Here is a 22,750-nt window from a genome sequence, read left to right as displayed (position 1 = left end):
AAATAATTTGCGTCTTTGTTGTTTGCTGCTTTTGGCCAAACCTAAAATATTGGCAGTTAATTCTAGTCGCACTTAGAAGAGAGTGAGTTTTAGTTTTGGTTCTGTTGCCAGAATTGCTTTGGTGTGCTACCCCTGCTTAGCACAGTGCCTAAGCTAAATGGGAATGTGGGACGTTCAGCCTTCTTTCAGTAAAGCCAAAAAATACTTTATTTCTGTTGACATAATGTCAAAATGATTGAATGTACTCTTTTTCTCATAAATGCTTCCTAATTTTGTGTCTAACCCTGTTGCATTTCAGTCAGAGGATCCCTTGGATAATTGCAATCAATTAAGAATCTGACAAGCTACAACCATTCTCGTTCACTCTAAACCCTGAGTGCTTTTTCCAGAGGTCAAAATTTATTAAGATTAATATGAAAGAGGAAGATCTGCTGAAAGCATCAGTTCTCTGTAAGGGCTCTTTACCTGCATAGGCTGAGTTTATTTGGTGAAGACAGTGCTCACAAGAATGAGAATCACCTATCGTGGCAAATCTGCAGCAAGATTGTCTTAATTTTTTAGAAAGACTTCCCTTAGGATAGGGAGTCACATGGGAAAGTTTGGGCTGGGCGAGTTAAAAATCCAAATAAACCGAAACTAAAACCAAAAATCCAATCTTAATTTCTGGGAGGAGGCAAAAGGAGAGGGGCAGCGGTCATTCTTTAAGACAGACTCTCTTGCTCAGTGTGTGTCTCCTGCTCTCTGCCCGCAGCCCCCTGCTCGCCGTCTGTTTTGCTGCCTCCTGCGGGGTCCCGGGCATCGCCCTGCTGACGCTGGGGGTAAACCCTCTCACCGGCGCCCTGGGAGCCTTCAACATCTTCTTGTACACGTGTTGTTACACACCCATGAAGAGGATGAGCATTGCCAACACGTGGGTGGGAGCTGTCGTCGGTGCCATTCCCCCCGTCATGGGCTGGACGGCGGCTACTGGTAGTCTCGATGCTGGTGAGTATCAAACCCTTGCATCTGGGTGAGCGGTCGTCAGTGTTGCCTTTGGGATTGCTAAAAAGACACACTCAGAAGGTAGTAAACCTCATTCTGTATGCTTGTTGGCCTGATAGTGCTTTGAAAGCAGATACATTCTGCTGTTTGCGATACCAAAGTCTGTTATAGCACGGTACCATAAGGGCTGAAGAGGTAGACACGATTGTATAATTCTCTTTACGGGGAGCATTTCAGGGGCAAACATGAGCCGATAAAAGACCATGTCCTGTTGAGTATGTGTTTAGGCCATCTTAAGAAAAAAAAAAAATATAGTGTCTTTGGAGTTCACATGGAAGAAAATGTTATGTAATTTCAGGGTTGAAACCATAAGATCCAACTTAGAAGTCAGGAGCTTTCAGCTGGAAAATTCCCAGATGTGTTTATTACTGTCTTTCCACGAGCCAGAAAATATCCTGGGAAGATGAATTTATTGGTGTATTTCTTAATTGCCCACTTCTAAACTCTAGGTTATAAATGTTTCTTCCCCCCCTCCTCTAAAAGCAAATGAAGATTTCTATTTTAGTAACTGTGAACCATTTTTATATCCCTCATAAAACACTGATCTCTTCAGCAGCTAAACTCTGACACAATTAGGGCTTGTTTTTCCTGCCAGCTAGAAACTTAAGAATCAAAGTGGCTCCACATAGTTATATTCTGAAGAAAGTCATGAAGTTCAATTAACAGGTCTGTTAAGAATTTTTTTAGCTCACACTCATCCCACAGTGTGGCGTATTTAAGGCTTGAATAATGCTTTCAACAACAACAAGGCTTTTAACCAGAAATTATCAGAATCTGTGCAAAATCCATCGCACGCTGTTCTTCATTTATGCTACGCACTTCCTCTAAAAATCAGTCTGAATTGGCTTTGTGCACACATGTTCTGATACAGATCTAATCCAGACCTAGGATGAAGGGTTTTGTGGGTTTTTTTCCACTCGTGTGTGCTAATTCTATACAAACATTTACTTCTCTGAAAGTTTTCTTAATATTTAGACCTATAAATGATATGTATGTATATGTATAGTGTCTCGTGTTAGGGAGCACATAACAGACATCATTAAGAGCTCTGGATTTCTAAAGAGAAGAGAAAGAATTAAAACCACAAAATGTATATTTTTAAGGACTGTATCATTCTGGCTGCGGTTGCTTAGACCTTGGGTCTTACGTTGTTTATAGAGATTTCTGCATTGGTTTTGGCATCTCTTTGCAGCGTTGATGCTAGAAGATGCCGCTTGTGCCCACGCTTCGCCAGCAAAGCCCAGCCTGGAGGAGCTAGAGCGAAAAGCTCTGGTTCACCAAAAGCCCTTGCTGTAGAGGCTGTCGCGGTTCAGATTTCCCCCCCTGGTTTTAAAATGGCAGCTAAACTGCTCCAGTTGGAGCCCAGCACGTTAAAGTAAACTGGCACTGATTTTCCTTATCTTTGATTTGTCAAGTTACAGCTTGCTCTTTGAGACCTATTTCGCAAAGGGCTAAGCTGTCGCCGTACGGCAGCAGGGCAGGCAGGCAGAGCAGGCAGCACAGAGCGCCGTCTTGGTCCCCAGTGGGCTCTTCCCCTCTAGTTTGCAACTGGGATGTGGTTACAAGGCCCGCTGCCAGCTCTGCTCTGGAGGAGATAATCTCTGGCAATGATGCCATCAGTGGAAGACGATAACTTCAAACCACCTGAGCAGACTTTGCCAGAGCGTGATGGTCTGCTCTGGTGCATAACCTGATGATGTACTGTTGGTTCTGGGCAGCTAAAACTTTCTACGGTCACCTCCCGGTCTGTGTCAGTGAGGCCAGGCAGCTTGTTTAGTAGAGAAAGAAATGTTATTGAGCTGATACTGGTCTTTGTAATGAAGCACACCTGGGCGAGTCCTGAAAATGGTGACCTGAATCTCGTATTTAAGTGCATTTCAGTATTTAAAAAAAAAAACCCCAAACCAAGCCTTTGAAAAGAAAAGAGATAAATAGAAGAAAAGGACAGCACTGTGAACTGTTTTTCAGTGTTAAGCATTCTGCTATTGCCAAGGAGAAGAGAGTTCATCGTCTGGCAGCATCAGACCTGCACGGAGTACAAGCGCGGATCTGCGTGCGTACATAGGGACGTGCAGACCTGCATCCCTTCTCTAACCAGCCTACCCACAGTTGTTGAACTCATTAATAATGTGTAATTAGCTTGGAGACTTAACCTAGTTTTTGGTAGAGGTGTGAAAATGCATTTGCACCTCGTTTTTTTTTTTTTTAAAAAATCATTCCACTCAATAACAAAGAGGAATGTGAAGGAAGGGAGTTACAAAACTAATGAGAAGGAAGGTTCTCACCATTTAACGGGTGGTTTTTTGAGTTTACATTTTCCTGTGAATTTTCTCTCCCTGTAATCTTCTCACAGCAGCCACATTGTCGTACACGTTGCTGGTTGTAGGGAAAACAGTACTTAAGTGTAGGCTTTTCATTACCATTTCGGGTGTAACCGAGCGTTACACCGTACTGCGTGGTACCCTCGGACAGGGGCGTCTGCGCCCTTCTGCAGCGTCAGGAGTTCGGTGCCATCACCGGCGAGGTCCGTAGCTAGTGCTGCAGGACGCTCTTGGTCATTTGAGGGAGTTGGAGACGATTCCTGGTTTCTGATGCCGGAGTTAATAACAAAGTGTCTCAGATTGGAGCAGCCTTGTTTTAATTTGTCCTCCTTTTGTTTATAGCTTTCTTTTTTCAAAGTTTAATACTTTGATAGTTTATAGAATCATAGAATCATTAAGGTTGGAAAGACCTCTGGGATCATCAAGTCCAACCGCCAACCCAACACCCCCAGGCCTCCTAAACCGTGTCCCCAAGTGCCATGTCTATGCATTTTTTTAACCCTCCCAGGGACGGTGACTCCCCCACCTCTCTGGGCAGCCCGTGCCAAGGCCTGACCGCTCTGTCAGTAAAGACATTTTCTCTCATACCCAACCTAAACCTCCCCGACACACCTTGAGGCCGTTTCCTCTTGTCCTATCGCTTGTAACTTGGGAGAAGAGAACAAAAGATTTATTTCTTGCACAAGAAATAAATATCGCATATTTGCAGGTAAAAATCTGGGACCCTTATACTTCCAGTGACACAAACAGTTGCTGGTATTTCTTAAACTACACAACCTTTGCAGATCTTTTAGTGATTCCCAGTGATGCTTGCTTCCATTTCTGCCCCTGATAGGTAACTTTAATTATATGCTCTTAAGCCTGATTGAACATCCTGCCCCCGACCCTAGATTTTGTGCCAGCGTAATTTAGGGAAAACCTCACATTTCAAAAGCGAAAGATAAGGTTATCTCTGGGAAGATGGGGAATTCTTTGTTGTGGGTTTGGGGGGGGGTCGTGTTGTTTTTAATGGCAGCTGTTTGAAACTGATGAAAGATCGGGAATGTTAACATTGCCTCTCTGGGGGAGCCGAGTGCAGGTGAGATGGTCAAAGGTGTGTGATAAATGTAATTTATCACGTGGATATCACTACCACATATCTGGTGTACTTATGCAGAACTTAACTGCCAGCCCGTGATTTGCAGTAACACGTTTGCTTCCTTGAAAGTAGATTTCATTGCTCCTTTGTGGTACTGTTTATTTCCAAAGAGACTTGTTTTTCTAGTAAATCTAGACGCCCTCGAATGATTTCTTCTGATTTTACAAAGGACGGACCAGCAGGAAAAATAATGAAATTCACTTGAAGCCTTAAGTCATAGCATAGAGACAGGAAAAAGAGGCCAAGGTCTGCAGAGGGTCCTGTTCGGTGCTGGATCCTCCTCCTGTGCAGGGTCCGCGCGCGGGAGATCTCCCGGCTGTGCCACGCTGCTGTCGAGCGTGCGTACAGACGCCGTTAGGAAGTAACAGAGCTATTTATTTTGGCATGCGAGAGACACAGCGTATACATGCTTTAAATTACTCTTGTGCTGCTGGTCTTTCTCCCCAGACTAATGCTTGTTAGAAATGTTTGCCGGCCATTTAAACTTGTTATTTCTAGTTAGCAGAAAAACTGACTCTAGGGTGAACGTTTCCAAGGGCCGTAGCCCGTATTTTGCCTTGCACATTTTGCCCTTCCAGCGAGGTTCCTGCGCTTACGCGCTGAAGGCTGGGTCCCAGCCGGCGAGCAGTGCGGAGCAATTCGGTCCCACGGCGTTCGTGTAAACCACCCAGTTAGATGGAAGTGACAAGCAGGGGTCCTCAACATAATGTGCTTATCAGTTAAGGGGATTTATTCTGAGTAGGTGGCAGTGGCATAGCAGATAACAGCCCTGACAGCACAGCAGACATTACAGACCCATGGTGGCCTGGAGCCATAGGTATTACTGCACCAAAGAATGTTTATCTCAAGAGACTATTTAGTTTATCTCAGATGCTCCACTTCTGGTCTCGCTTTCCTGAAAGACATCTTGTACTGATTTTCATTCATTTTCCAAAATCTAAATAATTCCTGGGGCTATGGAATTTATAGACTGAGTATCAATTGTAATCATGTGGAAGCTGATTTTTAAATTGCCTTTACTTTGTAATTCAAATTGTGTTGTACGGTAGACATTAATTATGTCAGCCAACATCTATTTACAAATGGGGCTTTAAAAACGGGCGGTTCTTATCAGCTGGTGACATTTGGCAGATGGATGGTTTCAGTGACAAAAAAAAAGAGAATAGGGGAGAGGGGGGGCTGCGCCCAACCTGTCAATGCCTGGAGTCTCTCATACCTTCCCTGGCGTAGCACTTGTCTGCCAGGAGGAGGGAGAGCAAAGCAACAGCTTAATTGCATGCAAAATAAGCTTGGAGATCTTTGTGTCCCTTCCAGTTAAGCACTTTGAGCTCTCAAAGCCCCTTGATGTGCGAGCAGCTCTGGGAGCCAGCGCCGTGGGAGCAGGGCAGCTCCGCCGTCCGGCTGCAGGATCAGAGGAGACTCCAGCTATAAACCCGCTCTAGTAAACTCAGCTTTTCGGGGTTTCGCTTCTCAGATGAAAGGCAGCAGAATTTGTGATCTGTTCCAGAGGAAACAGAGATATTCGTGCCACTGACATATGAGAATTGGAAGCTGGGGGCCCAGGAGTCTGCTTTGTGGGGGTAAAAACTGTAAAAACCGAGGCAGAGGGACAATACTAGTAAGCAGCTGGTCCGAATTTAGGACAAAAGCCAGTGGGCTATTTTTTTTCCCCCTTCCCATCTTCACAAGAGACAAAAGAAGTGGCAGTTCCAGCGCTGGGGCACCTGGGGAACTGACCCCAGGAATTCACCGGCAGCGTGCCCCTTACCCGGTTCGCTGCCCCACGCATAGCTCTTGGGGCACCTGGAGGAGATGGGGCTGCACAGCAGCCCCCACGCCCCGCGTGTGTGACACAACACCCGCAGGAGAAGCCCTGGTGCCCTGGGTGTGTGACACAACACCCGCAGGAGAAGCCCCGGTGCCCCGGGTGTGTGACACAACACCCGCAGGAGAAGCCCCGGTGCCCCGCGTGTGTGACACAACACCCGCAGGAGAAGCCCTGGTGCCCTGGGTGTGTGACACAACACCCGCAGGAGAAGCCCTGGTGCCCTGGGTGTGTGACACAACACCCGCAGGAGAAGCCCTGGTGCCCTGGGTGTGTGACACAACACCCGCAGGAGAAGCCCTGGTGCCCCGGCTGTGTGACACAACACCCGCAGGAGAAGCCCTGGTGCCCCAGGTGTGTGACACAACACCCGCAGGAGAAGCCCCGGTGCCCCAGGTGTGTGACACAACACCCGCAGGAGAAGCCCTGGTGCCCCAGGTGTGTGACACAACACCCGCAGGAGAAGCCCCGGTGCCCCAGGTGTGTGACACAACACCCGCAGGAGAAGCCTCGGTGCCCCGGCTGTGTGACACAACACCCGCAGGAGAAGCCTCGGTGCCCCGGCTGTGTGACACAACACCCGCAGGAGAAGCCCTGGTGCCCCGCGTGTGTGACACAACACCCGCAGGAGAAGCCCTGGTGCCCCGGGTGTGTGACACAACACCCGCAGGAGAAGCCCCGGTGCCCCGGGTGTGTGACACAACACCCGCAGGAGAAGCCTCGGTGCCCCGGCTGTGTGACACAACACCCGCAGGAGAAGCCCCGGTGCCCCAGGTGTGTGACACAACACCCGCAGGAGAAGCCCCGGTGCCCCAGGTGTGTGACACAACACCCGCAGGAGAAGCCCCGGTGCCCTGGGTGTGTGACACAACACCCGCAGGAGAAGCCCCGGTGCCCCGGCTGTGTGACACAACACCCGCAGGAGAAGCCCCGGTGCCCCAGGTGTGTGACACAACACCCGCAGGAGAAGCCCCGGTGCCCCGGCTGTGTGACACAACACCCGCAGGAGAAGCCCCGGTGCCCCAGGTGTGTGACACAACACCCGCAGGAGAAGCCCCGGTGCCCCGGGTGTGTGACACAACACCCGCAGGAGAAGCCCCGGTGCCCCGGGTGTGTGACACAACACCCGCAGGAGAAGCCCCGGTGCCCCGGCTGTGTGACACAACACCCGCAGGAGAAGCCCCGGTGCCCCGGGTGTGTGACACAACACCCGTAGGAGAAGCCCCGGTGCCCCGGCTGTGTGACACAACACCCGCAGGAGAAGCCCCGGTGCCCCGGGTGTGTGACACAACACCCGCAGGAGAAGCCCCGGTGCCCCGGGTGTGTGACACAACACCCGCAGGAGAAGCCCCGGTGCCCCGGCTGTGTGACACAACACCCGCAGGAGAAGCCCCGGTGCCCCGGCTGTGTGACACAACACCCGCAGGAGAAGCCCTGGTGCCCCGGGTGTGTGACACAACACCCGCAGGAGAAGCCCCGGTGCCCCAGGTGTGTGACACAACACCTGCAGGAGAAGCCGCGTTGCCCCAGGTGTGTGACACAACACCCGCAGGAGAAGCCCCGGTGCCCCGGGTGTGTGACACAACACCCGCAGGAGAAGCCCTGGTGCCCCGGGTGTGTGACACAACACCCGCAGGAGAAGCCCTGGTGCCCCGGCTGTGTGACACAACACCCGCAGGAGAAGCCCCGGTGCCCCAGGTGTGTGACACAACACCCGCAGGAGAAGCCGCGTTGCCCCAGGTGTGTGACACAACACCCGCAGGAGAAGCCTCGGTGCCCCAGGTGTGTGACACAACACCCGCAGGAGAAGCCGCGTTGCCCCAGGTGTGTGACACAACACCCGCAGGAGAAGCCCCGGTGCCCCGGGTGTGTGACACAACACCCGCAGGAGAAGCCCCGGTGCCCCGGCTGTGTGACACAACACCCGCAGGAGAAGCCCCGGTGCCCCGGGTGTGTGACACAACACCCGCAGGAGAAGCCCCGGTGCCCCGGCTGTGTGACACAACACCCGCAGGAGAAGCCCTGGTGCCCCGGCTGTGTGACACAACACCCGCAGGAGAAGCCCTGGTGCCCCGGCTGTGTGACACAACACCCGCAGGAGAAGCCTCGGTGCCCCGGCTGTGTGACACAACACCCGCAGGAGAAGCCCTGGTGCCCCGGGTGTGTGACACAACACCCGCAGGAGAAGCCCCGGTGCCCCGGCTGTGTGACACAACACCCGCAGGAGAAGCCCCGGTGCCCCGGCTGTGTGACACAACACCCGCAGGAGAAGCCCCGGTGCCCCGGCTGTGTGACACAACACCCCCAGGAGAAGCCCCGGTGCCCCGGGTGTGTGACACAACACCCGCAGGAGAAGCCCCGGTGCCCCGGGTGTGTGACACAACACCCCCAGGAGAAGCCGCGTTGCCCTGGGTGTGTGACACAACACCCGCAGGAGAAGCCCCGGTGCCCCGGGTGTGTGACACAACACCCGCAGGAGAAGCCTCGGTGCCCCGGGTGTGTGACACAACACCCGCAGGAGAAGCCCTGGTGCCCCGGGTGTGTGACACAACACCCGCAGGAGAAGCCCTGGTGCCCCGGGTGTGTGACACAACACCTGCAGGAGAAGCCCCGGTGCCCCGGGTGTGTGACACAACACCCGCAGGAGAAGCCCTGGTGCCCCGGGTGTGTGACACAACACCCGCAGGAGAAGCACGACAGGGGCTGCAGCAGGGACTCCCACCCTTGGGCTACGTGGGAGCCCCGGAGGGAGCCTGGAAGAGGCAATTGATGAGGAGCCCCTGTGTGGCTCTGCAGGTTTGCAACCCTCTGCCGAGTCTGGTCCTTTGACAGATACTTCCTAAGCTTATTTGCACATAGCGAATGGTCCGAGCAAAGACCGTGTTTTCATCTTACCCAACAGGCTCACTTTTTTTATGGCATCTGTTGCTGGGTTTAGCTAAGAGGGATTACGTACAGCGTTGTTTTTCTCAACCTTGCCCGTATAATGAAAGGTGTTTCCCTCTGAGGCTTCGGCTGTAATAACCTGTTGTGTGTCATACAGAAAGCGTGCATGCCTGTGTGTATCCATATGCATGCAGCTTTTCTCCACATGGCGAGCGTACCTGAGGACATCTGGTTTCCTCCTGTTAAAGGCAATGGCCAGGAACGCTCCCTCGAGGTGAAAAACCCCACTGCCAACTTCATCTCCCGTTTGCGGCGGACACCGAGGATCGTCCTTTTGTTCTGCAGAGAAGCCGTACACATGACCAACATCCCCTTCCCTTTATGTGCTGCAGCAGAGAAGTCTATCGCGGCCCCGAGACGCTCCTGTTCCACAAGCCTTTTGTGCCACCCTTCAAAAGAAACAGCTATTGAAACCCACGACCATGAAGCTTTTGAGTTTCCCAGTGTTTTCCTCCGAGCCCTTCGTTTACATGACTGTGTAACCTTGAAGGCACGCAATCAGGGCCGTGCACGGGGCTGTGCGTGCCCGCACTGACAGCCGGGACCATTGTTTGCAGCCCAGAGACCTTGTACAAAGCTTTAGAAGCGATACTTTTCCTTTTTTCCTTCTCAAGGCTGCTTAGCCACTCACGTGGCGTCTGACACAAGCAGCAGCATCTGCTTTTGTTTTCCAGTGGAAGCAGAAGTGCCGGTTGTTGTCTTGCTGCGGTGCTAATGGAGGAAATGCCGCAGTGGTGAAATAGAGGGGAATTGTATCGGTCTGGTTAAGGTTCATGACTAGATAATTCCCAGATTTCCCTTTGTGTTTGAGAAGGCTTCATAATCAGAAATTAAATGTAAGTTTTGTAGCGCTAATCTCTTTTCTACTTCCAAAAGCAATGGGAAAAATTAATTAGGTAACATTTTTCCTTGGGAGCAATTGTATCGTGGCAGTATCTTGAACACTTGCAATCAGAGACCAATTGATTTACCTTAATAATCATTTTCCATCACCAAAACAAGCTGAAGGAAAGGCAGTAATTATTGCACCTCCCAACTCTCCTTCACATACAGACAATGCCACCCACCGCCAGCTTAATGAACCCGTCCTTACATATCAGGACGCTACAGCCGTGTTACGGACGTGACTCTCCAAACCACTCTGAATATTTGTACCAACTCCCCCAAATAATCCTTTGGGCATTCAATATTACATTGAATCTGCAGTGGGCAACAAGCTTTAGACGAGACCTCAAAATCCTTCTTTACCCCCGTAATTGCTACATAACTAGAAATCTCCGGGAAAGACGACTGTGTTAAACTAGTTGTGAATGAGCACAAAAGAGAAGGTAGAAAATACTGGGGATGTAGCCAGTATGTCTCCTGCGAGCATAACGTCCTGTAAAAATCATGCAGGACCACAGGGAAGAGTTTTGGACTGGTTATGTTAAATTTCCTGTAGGAAAGGTGAAAAATGCGGTCTGAGGCAGCACGGTTGCTCGCGAGCAGGTGGATACAGCTGGACCAAGTCAAGTCTCTGAGCTCTAATCTACCTTGTCTGGATTAGAGAGGAGTAATTTGTTCAACATCTTTTAAGGGAGGAGAGCCAGTTGTGTGCTATCAAGTAAAACGGTGTGTGGTTGTTTCCTGACTACGATCCATTAAAAGGCTGAGCTTAGACTACCAAAGCCTTCCCCTCCTGACAGCAGCCAAACTCATACCAGTTTCCTAGAGACAAAAGACCGGTGCTTTCCTCTAATAAGTCAGGGAGCTACCAAGGTCTGGAAATAATTTTAAAATTCCTTCACATTATTCAAGGCAGAAGAATTACTAAAATTGTGCTTTAAGCAAAACAGCATTCTTAGGTTGCCAAGGCAGTAAACACCAGCTTTGGGAAATGCAGTAAGATTTCAACATCTGTTTCGGAGCTGATATTTTAACCATTCCATGTTTATTTTAATGCCTGGTTGGCCACTTCCCAGTCATACATATGCAGCACCAAAGCAAAGACAGAAGGAGCGAGTCTGTTCTTGAATTGATGCTACAGATCAGCTCCCCCTTCCTTATTTTTCTTCTTTTATTGATTAAGGTATTTGTCCTGTCGAGAGCTTGAAAGTGATACCAGAGGTTCGCAGAGCACTAGAGGGACGGCACTGTGTGTTGCCTAAAGAACAACGAGAAGGATGAGAAGAAGGAATAAGTTGTTCATCTCCAGTGTGTTTTCAGGAGCATGGTGATGTTGGCACAGCAGTCTCTGTAGATAACCTTGGACATGTTTGCCTCGACTTGGGCAGACAGGCCCACGTTCATCTGCCTGCCCGGGCTGGTTGGACTCCAGCTGGCCCTGCCCCAGAGGCTGGTGCTCCCACCAACACGTGCTGTGCTCCAGCCTGTGCCCTCTTGGAGCTCAAGTCCTCTTCTGCCCTGGAAGGACTTGCCTTTGGAAGTTTTTCTGAGAGTTTCAATCGGATCATCCCAAACTGTTGTGCTTTGTTTAAGGCAGACAGCTGAAATAACTCAGCTGTGGGTGAAATCATCGCTACTGCTCCGTGTGCCAACTGTACGATGTATAAAGCTCTTTGATGATGAAAGGTATTGCCAGCATGAAAGAGGCATATTTCAAATCGCTGCCTAAGAGAGTGGCATCCTCAGCATGAGACAGTCAAGCAGGATCCAAACAATACTTCTCCCCTTCAGCAGATGAGGAAATAGGTTTGCAGTCCTCGGGTTGCTTTACACGGATGAGACGGTTTGCTCAGAACGATGCTACCGGCATGATTTCTGTCGGCACTGTTAGCGCAGCGGCTGAGTGTGCCCACTTTCTTGAGCAGGTGATGTATAGACTTACAGGGCATGAGCAGTTTGAGGGACTCACACTAGGGAATCCCTGGGTCACTGATCCCGGCGCAAGCCCAGGGTGAACAGGATGAGAAGCTGTCGCTACCTGATTGCCCTGCTCTCCATGTGTTAGCCAGTGGTCAGAGGTCGCGCCCTGCAAGGGCTTACGCCCTAAAAACTATCTTCCAGTTTTCTGCTTTTAGATACTCCTCTTAGAAGAGAGGCCGCGACTCTGTGGGTTCAGGCGCTGACGTTGCTCTTCGCCTGAGATTTGGGCCATCCCGCAAATGAGGTCATCATAAATTGCTTTAAAAGGAATAAAGTGTGAAATTTTAATCAAAGTTTAGAGGTACCTCATGGCCCTCTTGACACCATGAAGAGCATAACTTCAGAGGGGGGTGCTTCTTGCGGTTGTAATTCTGAAAATTAGGCTACCCGCTACTGCGGTTTGCAAGCCTGGAATCATTGGTTGCTTTTGAAAGTGTCATCTCACAATTATTTCCAAGTCTTACCCAAATTTCTTGAACCTTAAAACGTCTTGCCAAGTAGTTTCTGAATTACTGTGGAATTTAGTGTCTCGTTTGTTTTAGGAAAAGTGCAATTTATAAAGCTTCAGTATTTCACTAGATAAAAATATATTTACAGAAAGAACCATTTTCTGCCTTCTTCAGTGCCAGTTGACATTTTGGTTTTATCTTAGATATTAAAATAAAATAAAAATCTCAGCTTGTTCTTGTTTATTAAAAAGATATATTACTATTTAAATACTTCTAAAATAATTTAAGAAAAGAAATAATAGCTTAACCTTAAAATTCATGATGAACAGTAAAACCTGTTATTTATCTTTAACTGTGTGGATACTGTAGGACCTGCCTGGTTCTCTGCAGTCCTGTGACTTTCGAGATGATTTAAGCTAGTATCAAGTGATTAAACAGTAGGAACTCAACAAGAAAATTTTGTGCATCTATTTTGCACACAAGAGTGTGAGAATGGACCTGGGGCACAAGCTGGAACACGGGAAGTTCCACCTGAACATGAGGACAAACCCCTTCCCTGAGCGGGTGCCAGAGCAGGGGCACAGGCTGCCCAGAGAGGCTGTGGGGTCCCTTCCCTGGGGACATTCACCCCCCGCCTGGACGCGGCCCTGTGCCCCTGCTCTGGGGGTGCCTGCTCACGCAGGGGTGGGATGGGGTGAGCTCCAGAGGGCCCTGCCAACCCCTGTCACTCTGTGAGTCTGTGATCCTGGAGACCTGGGTCCTGTTTGCCTAAATAGACTTTGTTTTTTTCCAAAATCAAACAGGACTCGTCTGCCAAGTTGTCAGGATGTCTTAAGCGTCTGCTCGCAGCTGCCCCAGGTTCTCACACCTTGACAAGGGAAGAGCTTGGAAATGGTCACAAATGGGCTAAACTTGCACCTATTAAAAATTGGGCTAAAAAAGGCCAAAGAGTTTGGGATATCCACGAGCTGGCTACTTGTGGGTAGGGAATTCATAAACGCTTGCGGAAAAGCTGAGAGATCTAATATGAATCTCGATCGATCTGCCTGCGCTCAGGCTTTCCACGTGCTGCGGAGGAGCCGAGGACCCCGAGGGCTGCAGTGTCCCTGGGTGCTGGCTGTCCCCCATTGCCATAGCAGGCGCGCGGCTCTGCTCCGACGGCCGGCTTTGCTTTTGCAAACTCTGTGCCATCGCCATGCGTTACAGTCGTGAACGGCCTCGCCTGGCCTTCACTTAATTATAAACCCCGTAGAGAAAAAGGGGATTTGCATTGATTAAACTTGAGTTCCCAAACTGTGGGGAACTGCACAGAAGCGGCAGAGCAGACTCTGCGCTATTTTGGACCAGGTTAGTCTCCAGAGCTAGTCTCGCTGTAATATTGCTTAACAACACTGCTGACCTAATTATGACACAGTTAACATTCATCTAGTAATTAATGAGTATTACAGTGTCTGCTCTGGGCTTGACAGGATTCCTACTGTGGGCTCATTTGATGCTGAATTGTACTGTACCGTGCGCTGTGCTTTGCAAGTCATCAGTCTTACGTGACACTTAAAAATCTCTGACAACCTGACAGTCTCAGCCTGAGCAGAGGAAATTACAGGATGTCCAAAGCACATGGGAAACTAACAAAAAGATCGGGTCAGTTAAAATCCTCATAATGGGCTATTAAATTGTTTTACTGTTCAGCTTCTCTGTAAAATATCAATTATCTCAATGGTTGTAATGTAATCAAAGTAATTAAATTCCAAAAGCTTGCATGTAAAAACTAGAGCTTTGTAAATGGGAATCCAGCCTCAAGTAGTTTAGTTGGTCTGTTTGTGTTTAAAAGTTTCTCCAGATGCCTTTTTTTTTTTTCTTTAATGGTGTTATAGTTAGAGAACTGTTAAAGGTTTTTGTGTGTTTGAGGTTTAGGGTGTGTTTTGAGCTTGGCTGCACACAACGTTTGAACAATTGAATGAGCAAAGCCCGTGTTACAGCCGAAACAGGGACACAGCACATGCCAGATGAAAAGCCGGCTGGTCCGTAGCCGTGGGAAGCAGGGACAGCCTCTGCCTCCGAATCTCGGCCCCGGCTCCATCTGCTTAGGTCTCCTCGGCTGATGGATAATTGTAGCTTACCTTTCCCTAAGTTTTGAAAGAGCACTTCTGATGTGAAACTTGAAAAATATTCCTCTCTCAAATTTATCCAATTCAGGATCTCGCCCTCTGGTAATACGTTTTACAAGAATAGGAGGAAAATCAAAGAATGACACATTGCATGAACATTTTCCCCGTTGTTTCTCTGGGTGTAGGGAGTACCGCTCCTTGAATCGGTTTTATTTCACTTTATTTCAGTAGAGCTGCTCCCTTGGGTGTCAGGAGAACCGAATCAAATCCTGTTTTGTTAGGGCCAAAGTTATTTTTGTTGCCTTGATTTTCTGAAATTCACTGTAATTTGGGGGTGCACCATTTTGAACCATGTTAAAAGGTTCCGATTCAGAGAAGGGGCTAAGCATCCATGCCCTGAAAGTTGGCTTTAGAAGGATCGAATGGCAGGATTTGAAAAAGTTTTGGGCCATAGTCTAGGAAATCACCTGTAATTTGTAGCAGGCAATGTCATTCTGAAAGCTCCGTGCCCAATATATGAGCGTCTATCTCCATCCTTAATGTAATCAGCCTTCAGAGGCATGTGCTGACCTAATGGAGCATTTGTTACTCATTTTAAAAAGTGATGAGATGGGTCTTTTATACCACTACGGGATCTTATAAGCAACTGGAACTGCACTGAGTCTAATGGGCTGTTCCTTCGCTGGCTGATAAGGTAGGGCAAAAAAAAAGGCTCTTTTGCAAACTTAGGTTATTACTATTCGCGTGACAATGCCAGTGTAAGGTGTGCTTTTTAAGACAAGAACGAGACATGCACAGCCCCAAGGAACATACAGCCAGAACAGATGGAGAGAAGACATCAACCATGAAGCAGTTCAAAGGAGTCCGTGAGTTGGTCTTTGTTAGAGCCCAGGCAGGCGCTGGGAAAGAAGTGAGCGTTTGGGAAAGAATTTAAATGTATTAACCTGTGTGCAGGTAAGTGTTGCTGTTTCTGTTTCTATCAAGTCGTTAAGAAACCGATAGGCTCACGGCTCCGACTGCCAAGTAGTTTCCGTAGAGAACAAGCTCATGGAGGCAGGGAGATGCAAAGAAAGCGTTAATGCTGGAGCAGAGTGTTTGGGAGCTGGGGAAACAAAAGGAAAATCCAGGAATGCTCATAATGTGCAACAGCCTTGGGGGATTTTTTGTGTCTTCAAACAAAATTAATGAAGGGAGTTTAGTCTGAAGGCCTCCTTGAAGCGCGCTGAAATCAGCATATAAGCCGCTTCTGCCTCGATAAGCCCTGTACCATGTCCCTAGGATAGCTGTGAAAAATGTGGTGCTGCCATAGCTCCTTTTTAAATGTAAAAGTAGCTGATTGGTGGGAGTAGAGTTACTCGATGAAACTACTTAGAAGTTCCTACAATGGTTGGAAGGAATGAAACATTCTCCATCCTCTGTCACCTCATTAGCAGCTTCGGCTCTGCCGCCTGCCCGAGGTCCGTGATCAAGGCGCTCCCGTGCCATCAGCAATTCCCTCTCTTCAGGCAGTGGGCAAACGGAGAGCTCAGCCATGCTCCAGGCTACCGGCGTGCTGGTATTTTCCCTGTTCTCAGGAGGAGGCAGCTTATCCTCCTTTTCTGCTGTCACTAAGCAGGGCTTCCTGTTCCTGGTCGTTGTGAGACTCTTCTGGATGCACCGACTCGGGAAACCGGGAATGGAAGCGAGAGGGTACCGGGAAAACAGACTCTTGCCCAACTTTGCTTCATTTCCATCAGTCTTCCCTCAGGTAGAGACTGAATTGGTGCAGAAACCAATTAGCGATGGTTCGTTAGGAGGAAGTGACTTGCTGAAATGCTTTTCAAATTAAGTGCTCCAAAAACAAAAGAAGCAGCGTGCGCAACCCTATGTAAATGCCGTTAAAAACAGAGCGTGCCTCGTGTTACAGAGCACGCCTTGTCTTCTGCACAGCCTAACGGGTGTGCAGCGCTGCTCTTCCGCAAATGCAGCCCCAAGCTCCAGAGGTCTTTATGTAGCACTTCTTGCAGCAGCCCTCTAACGCATGTATCCTCCTCTCTCTCCCGCTGCAGGTGCATTGCTGTTGGGAGGAATCCTCTATTCCTGGCAGTTCCCTCACTTCAACGCCCTGAGCTGGGGTCTGCGGGAAGATTACTCCCGGGGAGGATACTGTATGATGTCCGTCACCCACCCAGGGCTGTGCAGGCGGGTGGCTCTGCGTCACTGCCTGGCCTTAATCGGACTCTCAACGGCGGCTCCTGTTCTCGACATCACCACGTGGACTTTCCCCGTCATTTCACTCCCTATTAACCTCTACATCTCCTACCTCGGCTTTCGGTTCTACAGGGATGCAGACCGCAGCAGCTCCAGGAAGCTCTTCTTCTGCAGTCTGTGGCATTTGCCAATGCTGCTGCTTGTCATGTTCACGTGCAAGAAATCGTTCCTAGAGAAGGAAGACAAAGGCGATCTGCTCGGTGGAAATCATGGGAGGGCTATGGAAATTAGATTGCCTTAAATGTCAATTACTTGTCCTCGCAACACATCAGGTAGTGTATTTTAGTAATTACAAGGGGGAAACCTGTGGGGATTTGTTTGAAGACGAATCATTTGTGCCTAGCGACCACTTCATGCGATAATTTTCTGTTTTCTTCTGAAAGGGAGGCGATGCGAGAGCTTAAAGCACTCATGGGCCTCAGGCTCACTCACTCACCACGGATTGAAATTTAGCCTATGCCAGAAGCACATCACTTGGAGATGGCCTTCCAAAGTCTCCACCAGTCGTGCTCTCTCATCTCGTGGATAGGTTTTCAGTTAGCGAGTCACATGCGCACACTTTCTAACTGCCAGCACTGGCAGCCTTGGCGAAGCCGTCAGGAAGCGACAGATGAATGATTTATCACCCCTGCTCCCCAAGCATCCTTTCCAAATTAAGCTGTGAGGCACATGGTGGGATGGGTGAACTCTTCTTGTCTTGATCTGTGCCATCACCACTCTGATATCACACAGAAGCCTTCAGTTTCTGAGGCTTTTTTCAATCAGTTACTTTTCCCAAGGTTCCCATTCACCCCAGGAGATTTTTAGCTTTCCTACAGTGGCACAGTGCTAAAGGAGTAAAGAAAACTGTCTTTCAGCACACCACGCGTTGGCATTTAAACACAAAACAACCTCCAGATGAACAGCTCTTCTGTAGCACGTACCCTTGAACACAGTCTGAGCCATTCTGCTGTACATCCATCGCGGGGAATTTCTGACTCCCCTGTGGTTTTAGATCATTAGAGTTTGAGCCCTGCGTGTCATATCTTCAGCTGGTAAAAACTGCCAGTACTGTTTATGTCAGTGAAGCTCTGCAAAGCTGTAGGAGGTGAGAACCAGATCTCAGAGTCTGGTAGTTTTAAGGCTTTTCAGTGCTGATGTCTTGTGCCAGCCCATTCAGTCTCGGTTGTCCTCGGATGAGCCCTGGACTTGCGTCAAGAGTTTGGGTGATATTTAGTATCACACCGTGGTGGCTCAGAAAGAGGGCCTCACTTGGGGTATGTAAGTGGTGAGGAAGCACATTTTACAGAAAAAAAAAAAGTTGGGGGTTTTTATCTAATATTATAACATTCAAATCACAGCCTGTGTCTCTCAGAAGCAATTATGGTGGATGGGGTCACTAGGAAAATGCATTATCTTTGTTAACTGATATGCTGAAGAACATTTCTGGCCACAGTCTGATGTGCTTGTGATCCCACCGCGGGGCTGTGGCTAACCCTCAGCCTACCTGGGGCTGCCTGTGACCCGCTGGGGTGCTTCCAAGCGCAGCAGCGTCCCGGGTAGACAAAGACTGTGCTGTAGTTTATTGTGGTAGTTAGTGCCTGTTATGACTTGATGTGTTTTCATGCCAAGATTTCTTTCCCATGTGGAGAGGGACTGGGCAGCACAGTTGTGCATCGATCCAAAGACACAGTAATACCTGAAACGGGAGACACTGTCTCTAATCTGATCCCGAATAAAGCCCTTCAGGAAACGTCACAAATCTGCCACCACGTGCGTATCACACTGACATAAAATCTTCACTGGCTGCTTTCATGATACAAGCCCAACTTCTGGTCTCAGTTACACTGGTGTAAATCAGGAGTGACACGGTTAACCTCTGTTCTGCTGGCGGAGGTGCTCGCAGGAGCGGAGCCACCTGTTGTACATGGTCTTAAATAGTCAGTTGCAAGATTTTCTGACTCTCTCAAGTGATTGCAGATGACAGGATTGAGTTCCCTCTTACCGTTTGTCTGACGGACTCCGCTGTACTCGAGTTACTGTGGGCAACACTTGTAGAAATGTCTGGAAACTGTGCAACTCCTGAATTTGTTTCAAAAATGCATCCAGTCTTCTCTGCAATAAAGTGCGTACTGTACACAATAAGAGATGAATGCTCAAAATCTGTCTTAAACAAATCACTTATGATTGAAACTCTGGTACAGTTCAGTGAATTGCTAAGGTACTTGATAGTTTTGTGGCATTTCTCGCAGCAACAATATTCCCCTTGGTTGCTGCAAGAGCAAGGACAGCTTGCGAAATACAGGTTTATTGTGCAAAAGGCACCCTAAAACTGAGTTGCATGTGAGTGGAAAGGGTTTGTGCAAACCCAAAGAATTTGGTCAACCTTTAGCTGGGAGAGGAACCTGAAAAGAGCGGCTGGCTCACAAAACCCACGGATTTTGCTCTCAGAGGCAGAAAGAGGTGCTGAAGCAGGAGGGCTGTGGTTTCCTCCTAAGTCATTATAGAGCCAGGCTTCAGGATGGCCTGCAAGTGTGGGGTGCTGCCCTGGCAAACGCCGTTCTGATTAAAGGTCCCAAGGAGATGCCTGTGGTTCAGTTTCGATGAGGTCATCTTCATTTCTCAGGCCAAAATGTGTGACATTCCCGGGTTTTAGGGCCAGACAGGAGCTTTATAATCATCACTGAGCGTCTGCAAACGCAGGTCACAGAGTTGCACCAACATCTCCACACCCAGTTGGTCCAGGCTGGAGAGAGAGCATGGTTTTAGAATGAGTAGATCTGGGATTTAAAGGTAAGAAATACCTTATTTAATAAAAAGAAAAGATGTTTTCACCTAGAAGGTGTTCTCTGCTGTGTTCCAGAATGGCCGTGTGTAGGGTACGGATAAAGTCATCTACTGCCGTTGTACTGCCTTTAGGAATTTTGCTGTTGCATGTGCTTTGAAAATAAAAACGTTGCCAATCTGTAATCTTGGTCACAGACAGGCTGTACAGTAGGTGCTCTCAGGTGTCCTTTTCCATATTCCTCCTGCCACTATGGAAATAAATTTAAAAAAATACTGAACTGTCTGCCCTCATCCAAAGGTGGAGGATTAGCGTCGCCATCCCCACTCCAGCGCTGCTGACTTTGCTGCCAAAATTCTGCAGGAAAAGAGGCAGGTGAGGTGCGTGAGAGTGTCTCGCTGTGATCGCTTTGCCCAGCCGGGGCAGTGCTTGCAGTTAGACGTGGGCTTCCTGCATCTCAGTCGTGGGCTGCGCGAGCATCAGGCTTTGCACGGCGCTCTGAATCTGAAACGGCGCTTCCTGTGTAGAATTGCAGCGGTTTTTCCCTTGTCCCATTTGGAGAACTTGAATATAGGTTGTTTGCCATCCTGCTCTCCTGGTTACTCCGGATCTCCCCATGAACTGGTCCTGCTGGAGAATACCTGCTATTCGTGTGGTAGTGAAAAACACAGCAGCAACGTGCTGTGTCCCTCCAGCTGTAGCTCTTACGTTGCTGTTAGAACAGGCAACTTTGCACCACCAGAAGCCTGTACTGAAGCTCGCAGAGGAACCAGTGCCAGTGACTCAAGAGCATGAAGCTGACTTTAGTCTGTTTGGGCTTTAGACCTTTTGTGTGGTTTTGCGGATGAAACGGTAGCCCTACGGCTCAGGGGATCTTCATTCTTTCCTGATCTCTGTTTAAGAAATGCACTCCGTCTGTAAAATAGGGGTGATGATATTTTGCCTTGTCGAACGAGTAAACAGCTCGTGTTTTTGTCAGTCCCCCACCTGTTACTCTGCGTGGCCCTGTAGAGAGCACGATGGCTAATGGGTCGATTCCCCCCGCGTCCCTTCTGTGCTTTGACCTTCAGCAAATCACTCCATCTCGGCACAAGGCGTGCCTCGCAGGATGGCGTGGGGAGCGGAGCTACGCGGCTGGGAATTGCCTCGAGCTCTCGGGCTGCCGAGGAGCCGCCGGGTCCTGCGTGAACCCGCTTGCGGTGCCTCAGCGTGACGGGCGTCCCAGCAAGCCGGGCAGTTGGTGGGGCTCCGCGCTTTGTTCCAGCCTGAGGGAGGAAACCCAATCCCTGCGCACACAGCTCTTTCCCTTCTCGTTTCCCCCACTGGGTTGTTTTTTTTCTCGCTTCCTGTATCATTCTCCGATATAATCTGCCCCAGCAGAGTAACACATTCACACTCTCTTGGCTCCAGCAGCGTTTCCCACTCAGCCAGGCCACGGCATTTCAAGGCTTACACAAAACACACACGTCCTTTTCTGTTCCAATGATCCCATGAGAGTAGGAATGGAAACAGAGTGATACTATGAGAAATCATTATCATTACAGATAGAAAAGCGTGTTGTCCTGCTTGCTCTCCAGAGGTGATTAGCTATTCCCCCTTCCTTGGAAATACAGGCTGTCTATAGAAGCTTTGAAAACAGAAATATCAGCACTGTTTTCCTACCACGCAGCTCTGCTGGAGGTGGTAATACTAGAAGCTCCATTGCAGGCTGTCCCCGATGGCATTTCTAGTCATGGTATTTCTTAAGCAGGCAAAGAGCCGGCCCCGGCGAGAGCTCGTGGGATGCAGGACGCCACCCGCGCCGGCGGCATGGCCTGGGGTCAGTTGTTCGCATATTGGTGCTGCTATTTCTTCTGCAGGTCAGTCCTGCAGGGCAGGGCTTGTCCCCGGTAGATGTGTCCCCAGCACTTGGCCCTGCCAAAGACAAGTCAGAACCCGATTCCAACGTTCATCATCTCCCAAGTTGTGCGGTCAGAAGTGCCATTGGTGAGGACCCTCCTCCGTGCGAGTCCCTCAGGCTGTGACCTGCTGGGAGGCTCCCATCGATGGTCCTCAGTCCCCTCTGAAATAAATGTGCTACAGACTTTTAGGGCTTCGACACAAAGTGGAGCAAGCTTTGGAGCTGCCTTCCAAACCCCTCTTTCGGCTCAGCTTGGAGCGCTGCTTGAACTCGAGACGGTTCCTTGCTGTCTTAGAGCTTGCGTTGGCCCGGATTGCCACATCGCAAGGATGCCCACGCCTCGGAGCGGCCGTCGTCAGGCGCAGGGCGGTCAAATTCTGCCTGACCCCAGGAAAAGGAGGTCTTTTGAGCACAGCATGTGTACCGTGTCCCAAAGCCATTCAGACCGCCGTCAGAAGTACACGTGTTTAAAAGCTGGCAGGAACATCCCTCACCAGCTCTGCCTTGTACACTTTCCGTCACCTCTGCTTTTCTGCTTCCAGACTTTAACTGTTTGCGCTGAAGATTTTCCAGCCTGGGTCAGTGCCTCGGGCTGCGGTTTAGTTTCCAGTGTTTCAAAAAGGCACAGTTCAACTGTTTCACAGAACAAGGTTGGCAAAACGAGCTGTTTTCCCACAATGTGGAGACGTTTTTCCTACCGCTCCTAACCAGTTCTGGCACCTCCAGGCCTTGGAGCAAGAACTGACGATTTGGCAGCGGGCTCGTGCGGGTTCAGGTTGGTGCATTTATCCCTTCTGGGAAGGTACCACGTGTTTCCCCAAGTCCGTGAAAGGTTCCTGCTCCCAAATGCTTGTTTGAGGATTGCTGCTGACACCTCGAAGAGGTGCCCTGAGCGTGGTAGGCACAGACCGTACTGGGGAGCTGGTGGGGACCTGCTGCCACACTAAAAAGAGGTGCCTAGAAAGGGGGGTGCCTGGCCATCCCCGCGAGAGCTGGAAAAGTTGCCCTAAAGTCATACTTGTGTTCCCATTTTTCTAGGAGCCCTGCTTCAGTCCTACGCATTGGGCGAGGCGGGGTGCGATACCCAAAGGGAGGTTTTCACGTGCCTCAGAAGGCGGTGGGGCCCCAGAGGCCGAGGCAGTT

General features: G+C 49.5%; 1 protein-coding gene across 2 annotated transcripts in view; it reads left to right on the top strand.

Moving 5' to 3' along the window:
* COX10 (cytochrome c oxidase assembly factor heme A:farnesyltransferase COX10) overlaps window positions 1-19,067 on the top strand; it is a 109,779-nt gene extending 90,712 nt beyond the window's left edge. The window contains exons 6-7 of one of the 2 annotated variants that reach the window (XM_075111351.1): window positions 752-984; window positions 16,742-19,067. In XM_075111351.1, coding sequence (XP_074967452.1) covers window positions 752-984; window positions 16,742-17,184 — 676 coding nt within the window. In that variant the 3' untranslated portion in view covers window positions 17,185-19,067. Of the gene's footprint in view, window positions 1-751; window positions 985-9,459; window positions 9,870-16,741 lie in introns of those variants that run through there. The other variant, XM_075111352.1, reaches the window with a different exon arrangement.
* Window positions 19,068-22,750: the final 3,683 nt, after the last annotated feature.

Source organism: Phalacrocorax aristotelis, chromosome 16 (assembly GCF_949628215.1).
Source record: "Phalacrocorax aristotelis chromosome 16, bGulAri2.1, whole genome shotgun sequence".
Classification (NCBI taxonomy): Eukaryota; Metazoa; Chordata; class Aves; order Suliformes; family Phalacrocoracidae; genus Phalacrocorax; species Phalacrocorax aristotelis.
The sequence above is the reverse complement of the archived record's forward strand: the minus strand, read 5'-3'. Positions and strand labels throughout refer to the sequence as shown.